The sequence below is a fragment of the Rhamphochromis sp. 'chilingali' genome, assembly GCF_963969265.1.
Source record: "Rhamphochromis sp. 'chilingali' genome assembly, chromosome: 17".
NCBI lineage: Eukaryota > Metazoa > Chordata > Actinopteri > Cichliformes > Cichlidae > Rhamphochromis > Rhamphochromis sp. 'chilingali'.
Genome location: NC_137944.1, coordinates 22,236,355 through 22,247,180, shown reverse-complemented (window position 1 = coordinate 22,247,180; position 10,826 = coordinate 22,236,355). Strand labels below are relative to the sequence as shown.

The following is a 10,826-nucleotide window of genomic DNA, read 5'->3' as shown; positions in this document are numbered from 1 at the left end:
TCTTTTTTGATCAAATGAACTTTTATTTTCATCCAGAGCAGATTTTTTTCTCTTTTTTTTGCCTGTATGGTGAGACCCTTCTTTATTATTGATTCTTGTCACATTTTGAATTCTGAGTGAAAATGCCAAATGATGAAAAACGTCATTGGTTGTTTGCTTCTGAACAGAGTTTAAGGTGCGTTCCATACAGTGTTCATCCAGAGTCCTACATATGAAGGCTCAAGCATATTTACATAACATAGAGATATATATACAGACTTTATATAGAAAACAACACTACTAACAAAAATAATCATCTTTTTTATAGCAGCAAAAAAGAAGAAACTAAAAGAGAAATATGTATATTTACATCTTTTTTTTCCAAATAACAAGGCATATTATATATAGTACACTGCGTATATTTACTTTCCCATTCTTTAAGTATTCATCTTGATTTAATCTCTATGAAAATCAAAGTATATAGGCATCGCTCTCCTCCGTCATTAACACACAGTTTACTAAAGGCAGAGCCACAAACACACAAACACGCATGCACAGAGGCTGGACTGACTGCATGGCCGTCACGCTGCTGCCAGGAAATATGAAACAGCATCACCGCGTCTCCACATTCATTCAGTGATGCGGACGGTGGAGAGCAAACACTGAAAATGTACAAAGGCCAAAATTTGACGTGTGTGGCTCTGCCTAGGATTCAAATAAAACACAACACACACAAAAAAAAGTTTCTAGTTGAATTAAAACAACAGAACAGAGACAAAAAAAAGACTTCAGGCATCATCACCATCGATTCCAGAGCTAAGTGTAAACCAGGTGATTGCAGAACAGAGAACCAGGACCAAAAAGTGAACACTGAGATGACAGTTTTAACACACTGCTGTCTTTTTGCTTTGCCAGCTGTGAGAGGACCTATGCTCTCTCTCTCACACACACACACACACTCTCTCACACACACACACACACAAAGTCCAGTTCACCTGTAACAGCAAATAGAATAGCTTTAATTTACTCATTTGCAAACTAAATGTCCTTTATAGACAAGAAAGCTCAAAAAATAAATATCCACAGTTACTTGTTTTTTTCCTCCTTTTGCAATAAAGTTCTACTTGTTTATTTATTTATTTTTTTTACTTATGTGCAAGTTCTGTGCAATGTCAGGACTCCCACCCTGGATCGTCAAACATCAAAACCAAAAACAAAACTCACATTCGTTGACTTTAAAACAAACAAACAAACAAACAAAAAAAACATTAACATTTTAAGTCACCAGATGGAATCAGAGGTTAAGAACTCAATCTCCCAGCAGGCCAAGCGAAGCGGCTGAGCTGAACCGAGTCGCCGGAACATCCCAGAGTCTGTGATAAAAGGCTTGGGACATCATTGGAACAACAACCCCCCCACTTCCCCATAAAATCAACTACTTCCTCACTGCATTGGAACAGAAACACTCTAGTTGCACTTCAAGTATTCACGGCCAGGAGTCTCTAACCTACACTTGTAATGAACGACGTCTCATCCTGTAACACATTTCTTCACTTTCCAGCTTGAAAAGTGATAAAGTGGATGTTTAAAACTCGCTCACCTGTTAGGAGTGTACTGACCCAGACCAAGCACAATGCTTCAGCTTAAAGAGTACATGTTGCGTTTAATTCTTTTTTTTTTAACACGTTTAAGTTCAAACGAAAACAAAAAGACACAAACATCCAGCCGTGCATTAGAAAATACATCCCTGACCTATTACGATTAAAGAAAAGAGCTCGAGTGATTTGTACAGTCATACTTTGGTGTTCTGAACATGCATATCGTTGTCGTCGCATGCAAAGCTCCATAACCCCAAAGTTGATTTTTTAAATTATTTTTTTATGTTTATTCAGAATATTTTATTGCGCTAATGGCTGCAGGGGGCCGTTTTTTAAAACATCCAATCTTAGCAACGTTTTATCTTACTCTCTGATTCAATGTACCTGAAAGTATGGAAGGAATCGAATTAGTATTAGAAGAAAATGTTAAACTTTGCACAAGAGTGAAAAATCACAAACACATCCCCCCCTCCAAAAAAAACATCCTCTGAATTCTCTTCTAAAGTCGCTCAAGTTGAAAAAAAAAACCCCAAAATAAAAACACCTTTTCCACTAAATGCTTTACATACGTTCATACATACAAACAGTTCTTTCTATTTAGTCACCACCCCCACTGCAATTTACATTTTGTTTCCCTTCAAGCTGCTTGCTTCAGCTGATTGAAACGAAAGGAAAACTGACCCAAAAATATGCACCACCACCAACAACCCTGCTCAGCCTGCACAAGCTCTGCACAGTACTCTGATCAACAAGGGTCCTTATTGCAACTAAAGGCCTGATTTATCGGGGCACAAACAACACAACACTTTAAAATGACTTTTTACATGTCCAGCATAATCAGCTAAAGAAACATTCAGAAGATTAAGATCGTTTAACGTCATCGCACACTCAGTCATCAAGGTCTTCGTATCTATCCCGGCTTTAAGGATTGCTAAACTCGGCAGTTTTGCTTCCTTTGCTGTGGCTACCGTAGCAGATTTAACCATTTTTCCCAAAGCCTTTTGACTGTATTGTAAAATAAATGTCACAACACTTCAATCAAAATTAGTGAAACTCTAAATTCTTGGTGCTATCTTTTGTTCTGTGAAAGTTACAGAGCTTAAAACCGGGTCCGGGTCTGCTTTGAAAAATATAGAATCTACTCTGTTCTTCTTTTGGTGATGTGGAAAGACCCACAACAGGGCCATGACCTTCTCTTGAAGCTTACGCAACAAGCCTTAAACTGTTGTCATAAATGACTCCTGTCAACACAATGGAGATTTGTTTGCCTTTTTTTAAACATTTCCATAAAATTCAGCATCCATAAAAAATATTAGAACCCCAAATCCAAAAGGTAACGCTGTTCTAGCTGAACCTTGTGACATTTCTTTTCCAACAATGTGCAGTGAGTGGCAAACTTTATGCTGACAGTATCTTTTTTAAAACAAACAAACAAAAAAATAAGCAAAAAAGTAAAGAAAAGGAGAACAACTCTGTTTCCTCTTTCTTTTCCTCTCTGGTGTTTGGTTTGTCGCTCCTCAGCTAGTCTAACATGCAGCATAGGTTAGTTTGATTAGTCAAAACAAACAGAAACATCACTGTGGTTCCTCACTAAATCTTGAAAACAATATTTGATTGTAATGCCCCATATACTGCACACACTGCATCTAGGCTCTTACTTTCATGCTTGTCGAATTTCACCCGGTAAACATGCGTATGTTTTGACTGTCGTTTTATCGTTCGATATACATGCGACTTTATTCTCATGCTCAATATTTCTGAGCAGATCCTCTGGATTATTGTCCTCTTTCCCCCGCGTTGAAGGCTGAATTAAAGATTTTGTCAGTCCTGCCATATGAAAGAGGGCAACAGCATCAATTTTATGGTCAATCAATTCCCCAGGAACCAGGCTTCGGGCTTGCGATTTCAAAAAATGCCACTTCCAAAAGTCTTTAGAGTCTTAAAGCTAGTGTCGCTGCAATGTCCCGCAAAGCCGACTGTGTTGTTGGGGTTGTTTTGGTGTTTTAAGTCAGCAGACACACACATTCTCGTAAATCAGCGTCCACATCACGAAGCAAAAACTCAATCAACCTGACTCCACAGTGCGGAAGAACGATTTTCAGCATTTTGTAATGATTGCAGCTTCAAGGACTAATGTTCATCGATAGAGTTCATTATTAGGGTGTTCATTCGATTGTGTTGAACTTAGATGAGGAAATGTGAGCGTGTGAGGGTTTGAATGAGTATGTGAGTCTCCTGAAGTTTCCTGTCCAGGTGGCTGCTCAGTAGCACCTCCTAGAGGCCCTGAGAGACAGGAGACAACCTCTCCTTAAAACGACGGCCAATTAATTACTCAATCCTGGACGACCCTGACGGATTGATCAAAAGTCCGTAAGGGATAAGTGGAAGGAACTTCGTCAACAGCTGAAGCGGCACTGGGACCAGAATGACTTTTGTTGGGTAAGTTGGTCTAATGTGACGCTGGTCCCACGGTAGACTGTGATGTTTTCTTCAGTGTGACATTAAAAATAAAAAATAAAAACCCTGTTAAAGCCAGAACAAACGCCAAGAGTGGACCAAAGCAAATTCACATCAAGGCACACCTTCGAGTCTTTTCCATCAGCAATGACAAATCAAGTTGTTTCTGCAGCAAAGTGTCTGTCGGCGCAGTCAGCCAATCACAGAGCAGACTCATTTTCCACCTGACAGGAAGCAGTAGTGCTGGTGGCCTTCCCCTCCTTGTTGAGTTTCAGGAAGCTGGGTTTCTCAATCACTACGGTAACAGCCCCTTCGCCGCTATTGGGATTTTCCAGCGATGGCAAAGTCCGTTTCTCTGAAGCTTTGGCTGATTCCCCGTCCCTGACAATTGAAATAAAATTTGTTAGGACTTCACAATGGGCTTAAAAACAGCTACAGATTAAGTAGGTCAAATGAAACAGTCTCAACGTTAAGCTAACTTAAAGCGCAGGCATGAGTACCATATTTAGGCCTTTATCTATAGAAGTTTCTTGTATGATGTCATGCACAAATTGCCTGAGAATTTGCTGCCACACTAGATGTGAGGTTGCTAGGAAGAAATGTGTTTTCCTCAACTGATGAGCAAGTGGTTGCTGTAGGTTGCTGGCTGCTGCTAGTTGAAACTGGTCCCAAAGTAGGTGCTACATCGAAAACTTCCTTGTAATGGCTTTAACTGCTGGCAGGCTGCAACAGTTAATAGTATTTTCCATGGAGCACAGCAATCCATCTGCAAATACTCACTAACAACTCACCATATGGTAGTAAACTTGAAAAGGTTCACTTTCAAAGTAAAAGTTGTGCATTAGCACTGCAGTCATCACATTTTCATGGAGTAGTTGGAGTCTAGTTGGAGTAGGCCTGCGTGACTGGGGCTATGTTTCACAGCAACTGTCATCAACCCTGAGCAGTTTTTTCCTAGCAACCTTTGATAGCCAGATGGTTGAGGACAGGTCCCTAAGTCTAGGTGACTGGTTCCTTATGTGGTTTAACCTACATTGTCCCACTTCCAAAATGGCAAACAAGTTAATGTCACGTTAGTGATCATCTGACTGCAAAACCTCAGTAGAGGCCTATTTCTTAGTTTGTGTGTGTATTGCTTTATGGCTAAGAACGTGTAGTTTTCTCACCCGTTGTTTGGAGTTGGATAAATAACCAGGAAGCAGGCAGTAAAGAATCCAAGGAGGGAGCCCCCAGAGGCCACCATGGGAATGACACGAACGCTGCCAACAGCTTCCACTACAGAACCCAGAGCTGAGGCCACCAATATCTGGCTGATGTACACCTGAAGAATCACAACACAGTTTTCTCGATACAATATATGACATGAATGTAAGTGGCAGAACTAAATAACTTTATTCGACGCTCACCTGACAGGACAGGATGGCACAGTCGATGCCAAAGCCTCTGCGAGAGTTGCCAGGACTGTGCTGGATATACTGAAAAATGCAAAGAAAGTTATTAGTCCCAAAAGACATGATAATTATCTTCTAACAAAAAAAGTAGATTACTAGCTATTCTTTAACTATGCATTAATTCATATCTTTGTAGATTCATATCTATATTAGATCATTCAGCCTTTTTAATTGAATATATCTGTACCGCTTTCATTTCGTGATATTGTCCCAGTAGAGCATAAGGACAGTAGGAGATACTCATGGAGATGATGCCCATGCTGCTGATCATCACCATGGCCACGTACACATTAGGGAAAATTGCCATGACTGCAGTTCCTATGAAGGAAAACACAAAAAAGAGGGAGATTAGGGCACTACTGACTATCCAGTGTGCTTTTCTACTCTACTGTGGTCTATTAATGCAGTTCATACCTATGGAGAATCCAAGTGTACCCAGGATGTAGATAACCTTAATGCTCAAGTCAAAGTTGTCGAGATATTTTTGAAGAATAGCTAGAAAAGAGAGATTTGTGGATTGTTTACTCAAATGATTAAAAGAAAATCCACTTTCTAACCAGGAAAACTGAATGATGTGAGCATGTGCTCTTGCGCATGGCTACCTGAACATGTAGCTGCAGTCATGGCATATATACCCAGGCCCCAGCATCCCATCTGAACTCCTTTGTGATAGTTATCCAATAAGGTTGAGTTAGAAGGAGCCTGTGAGACAGAAAACTGGGCTTAGTTACATCACTTTTTACGTAAGATGGAGACTGTTTTGCTCTTTTTTATCCTCCTGCAGCAAAATAAATGACAAAAATCAGAGAAATGAAAAGAAGCCTGTGCAAAGCATTTAAAAAAAAAGAAAAGAAAAACTGAAAGAAGATTGATAAATGTTTTTAGGGTAAATAATTTAAAAAAAAAAAAAAAACACGGTATATGTTGGTAAAGTAAAGTGAGATGAAGTGAATGTATGTATATCTGTGCATTTTTGACTGTTTCTCATACTTTAGGATCTCCGTGGTAGATGACTTGTCCCATGAAGTCGGTGAAGAAGACCGCCTCTGCAATGATGGAGAACCAGGTGAGCAGGTGACAGGCACAAAGCCGCAGCAGCTCCTGGGGCATCTTTAGCATGGAGAGCCACAGCAGGCGCACGGTGGTCTCAACCTGAGGGGAGAAGATAATTCATCACACATTACAGTTACCAGCGAGGACAAACAATACAGACTCGTTAAGCATCACACCCCTCCATCCACACACCTCGCCCTCTTCACTCTCCGTGTCCCCGCTGGAGGAGTTGGTGTTCCCGCTGCGGTGTCTGTTCCTCTGCCTGTTCCTCCTCCTGTGCCTGGCCTCCACTTCGTACAGGTCATTCATGCTGCGGGACGGCTTGATGAGAAAAGCTGCATTGGCTCGGCGGTAGCGGTAACGATGATTACCCACGCGGCCGTAGTAAGAAAAAGTGCAGGACGGCTGGCGGTAGAAGGTGTGGCGGTGGCGTGACTGTCTCATAGGAGCTCCAGTACTGGCAGCTGGATGAAGAGAGAGTTTGTTAATGGGTTCATCTTTTAATAACTACTATAATAACACTGTAGGGAAATTATCCAGGTCTTTCATGCTAAAATTTAAAGAAACTGATTTAGCATTATTGTGCTATTTTTCTAAACTAAAGTTGTTTATATCAGAACAATTTCACATGACCAAATCTGACTTTCCCAGTATAACTAAATATGACTGGGTTAACATATATCAACAACATGGCTATAATAACGTAAAGATGCTGACCTTTGACCATTCCAGCACGGTGTGCCTGTCCTTTGGAGCTCAGCCTGTTAGTGCCAAGTCTGTCAGTATTAGTAACGCTGGCTAACAGCCGCCCGTTCAGCGTCCGCTGCTCGTTGAGCTGGTTGTTCAGCAGCGCCTCCTGCCCATCGTCATTTTCCATTTCTTGCAGGAAAGCTGAGAGGCGGGAAATCCTGGGGGTGGTAACATTCGTTTGATTACTGCTGTTTTGGGGGCGGAGGAAGTCTTGACTTCCCGTGCTGCTGCTGCGTCTGATGCTGGCGAATCGGGGGGGTGGGGTGCTGCGATTGGGGTTGAAGAAGGAAGCGGTCGTGGAGGGTGAGCCGTGATAGGGCGAGAGGTGATCGGCGAAGATGGAAGGCTCTATGTGGCACAAGAACATCGCATCGTGGTCGAGGTGATCGAGGGTTGCGTCTGCCATGGCGAGGACGCTGTCGCTTTTACCTGGAGAAAGAAGAGAGGGAGGTGATGCGATCAGTTTAGGTGTCAGAAATTTAGAGAAAAGCGAAAGAAACAGGGCAGAGAAAAAGGGATGAAGTTACAGCTGCCCTGTCATGACTGGAAAAAAAAAAGAGAGAAAGAGCAATTAAGCATTCTTATAAGTGGAAATAAAAGTCTTTGTGACATATGGTCACACGGATCCTGAACTTCCTTTTGCTCTCTTTTTGCCTAGGAAACATAAAAACCAAACACCAAAAAAGTATACATATGTTGCTAACTTCGGGTTTATTTGGATTCCCTTGGCACAGTGACCATCTTTTTTTGATCATTTGAATTGAAAACCATTTAAAATAGATTTTGCTAATTTAAAAAAAACCCCAGAAGTTTCTGAACTTACTTCTCACAAGCTCTGCCTCTAGGAAGTCCATGTCTCCATGCTCTGACTGGTCATCTTCGTATGGGTCATAGAGGTCGTAGCTCTCTACCGTATCATCCTCACCGATCATTTCTAATTTGGCGCCGAGAAGTCCAGCCCTGCCATTGGCCGATGTTTGAAGGTGGGCAGGATCCAGACTTTCCTGTCGAGAGAGCAGTGAAAGGATGTTTTCTGTGAAGTCACTGAAAAAGTCTATTTCTGCTAAAACTGAACTTCACGGTTCAGTACCTGCTCGAGCCTGTCGTGTTGCGGCGAGTACTGCTGCTCCTCGATACTTAAGAGATGCAGCACGACGGAGACAGAGAAGAGGATGGCTGCAAAGAAGAAGAGGATCTGCTCCTGCGACTTGAAGACTGCTCCGAGGAACGTGTGCGTCCAGTCCAAACCTCCAAGCGCGTAGCCGACTGCGCCGCCTAGACCTGCGGGCAAGAACACACACAACAAACACGCGAGAGGTGAATTCTGCTCTTTCGCAGTAATGGCGGAAAATATTTTATCGCTGTGTTTATCATCAGCTGTACCTGCAGAGGCGGCGTGGATATTCAGTGCCATGTCTTGCTCCTCTGTGTCTGCCACGTCTAACAGGTATGCTCTGATTGGTCCCTCTGTGGCATCCGCACAAAAGTCCAGCACCACCACACCCAGCACAGTAAGAACAATCCCTATTGGCTGTCTCCCCTGCTCATCACCGAGTGACAGACCTGTCAGAGAAACACAGAGATGATTTTCAGTGCTTATCTTACTTTAGGTTTAGAAATACAAAAATAAAAAGGCCAATAATTATCAAGAAGAAATGTGTAGCACAACGAAAAAAATAAATAAATTTATACTGATGTAACCAAGCATGGTAAGAGCTAACAGCACATTACTGAATGACAATAGCAGCTATAGACACAAACAGGTCACTGCACATTTCCCATACTGCGTTGCATGTCGTGTGTGACCTTGTGTACCACATGACATTTGTGACCCGGTCTGCACCCCCCCCAGCACCCCGAGGGCCTGAAGCTGTATAAATGTATGTAAACAACACAGTGTGCAGTGGGGTGTGTACTTTGAGTGTATTGTGTGTTGTCGAGGCAGTGTGACTAAGCATGACAAACTCAAATCCATTAACGTCAGGGAAATAGAAACATTCGTAGAAAGAACAGCGGCGTGTCAGTATGTGCGCTTGTGTACATGCGGGTGTTTTGTGTATTTGTGTGTATGCGTGTGCATAGGGGGTGGGGGGACAATGGAGCCACAGTACGCACTAGCAAGGCACCCAGACAGGAAGTGAACTGTGATTGGTAGAAAGGGGGAAGCAAACAGGAAGCATTTCCCTGTGAAATGCCTGCTCTTGTGTTCCCATGTCAACACACACACTCACTTACAGCTACACACACACACACACACATTCATTCACAGGTTACTACAGCTTTCCCATGTCGTCCTGGCTCATTCACACACATTCGCCTATACTTACATGGAAACGCACACGTTCTCTTATTTATTCACTCATTTCTCTCAGACAGGTCACTGTTTGTTTCCCACGTTAACCCTCCCAGCAAAAACACACACACACACACACCTCCCTGGTGCCCTTAATTGACCCGGGTGCCACTGCAGAAGAATAGAGGCAGAACAGAATAGATGTGAGTAAAACTGAATAGAATTTGCTGACAGAAAACTGTTCACACACCTCTTGCTCTTATTTATAACTCCTTTGACATTTCATTTGGTTATATTTAGAGATGTGTACAGGCCCCGTACACTATTGTTCTGCATTAGGCACACATTTGATTATGGGTCACACTATTATATTATGGCCAAAGGAAAATCCTGAACTCTTGACCCCTATAGTGAAGTTTGCTATAAATGCTCTGTTGTTCTCTTCTCAGCTAATGCACACAGAAAATGTCTCATTAAGAAAAAAAAAACCCAAAAACGTACCTATCAGTGATCCATTCAGAAACAGAGCCACTCCAATCAGTGTTCCTATACAGAGAGCCAGGATGAACGGTCTCCTCCTGCCCCATCGCAGAGTGCAGCGGTCACTGGCCGAGCCGATCAGAGGAGTGAACAAGAGGCCAAGAACTGGACTGAGGAACCACGTCAGACTGTAGTACTGCTCTGGAAGACCTGCACAGCACAGACACAGAGACAGATGAGGTGTGAGCAGAGATAGAGACAGTGAGAGCTAACAGCAGGTGCGCAACACAGATGTGACTGTGCTTCCACCAGGGGGCGCAAGCTGCATTCAAACTGTTCAGGGTGAGAGAATTTCTGATTAGTATAAATATTAAATATTTTAAATTAAATATTAAATAAATATTTTATTTTTTTAATATAGAAATTAGGCAATTTCAAAATTTAAATTAGCCACAGGTGGCATAAACTGTGACACTAATATTAAACATAACTTTATTTATATGATTAGATACCCATAAAAAGACTGTTCAGCATCATTGCATACAGACATCCTTGGCTTACAATTATTTAGAAATATAATTTCATCCATCCAACAGCAGAAACGATTCTTTCAACAAAAGCAGCAATCAGCCAGCCTGCTGGTTAATGCTGCTCACTGTCATCATGATTAACATAATAATATCCTGCTTATCTGATATTAATTAACACATGTAATATTGCAATTGGGTAATAGGATTTTCAGTGACTCACTATGTGACAGCAGGT

At 42.0% G+C, this 10,826-nt stretch overlaps 1 protein-coding gene across 1 annotated transcript in view; it reads right to left on the bottom strand.

Moving 5' to 3' along the window:
- slc45a4a (solute carrier family 45 member 4a) overlaps positions 1-10,826 on the bottom strand; it is a 54,827-nt gene continuing 44,001 nt past the window's right edge. Inside the window, exons 4-16 of the mRNA XM_080862823.1 lie at positions 10,083-10,271; positions 8,672-8,851; positions 8,379-8,569; positions 8,112-8,292; positions 7,256-7,717; positions 6,731-7,002; positions 6,476-6,637; positions 6,088-6,187; positions 5,900-5,980; positions 5,673-5,803; positions 5,441-5,509; positions 5,201-5,355; positions 1-4,415 (exon numbers count right to left, since the gene is read on the bottom strand). Coding sequence (XP_080718949.1) covers positions 4,235-4,415; positions 5,201-5,355; positions 5,441-5,509; positions 5,673-5,803; positions 5,900-5,980; positions 6,088-6,187; positions 6,476-6,637; positions 6,731-7,002; positions 7,256-7,717; positions 8,112-8,292; positions 8,379-8,569; positions 8,672-8,851; positions 10,083-10,271 — 2,354 coding nt within the window. The 3' untranslated portion in view covers positions 1-4,234. The remainder of the gene's footprint in view (positions 4,416-5,200; positions 5,356-5,440; positions 5,510-5,672; positions 5,804-5,899; positions 5,981-6,087; positions 6,188-6,475; positions 6,638-6,730; positions 7,003-7,255; positions 7,718-8,111; positions 8,293-8,378; positions 8,570-8,671; positions 8,852-10,082; positions 10,272-10,826) is intronic.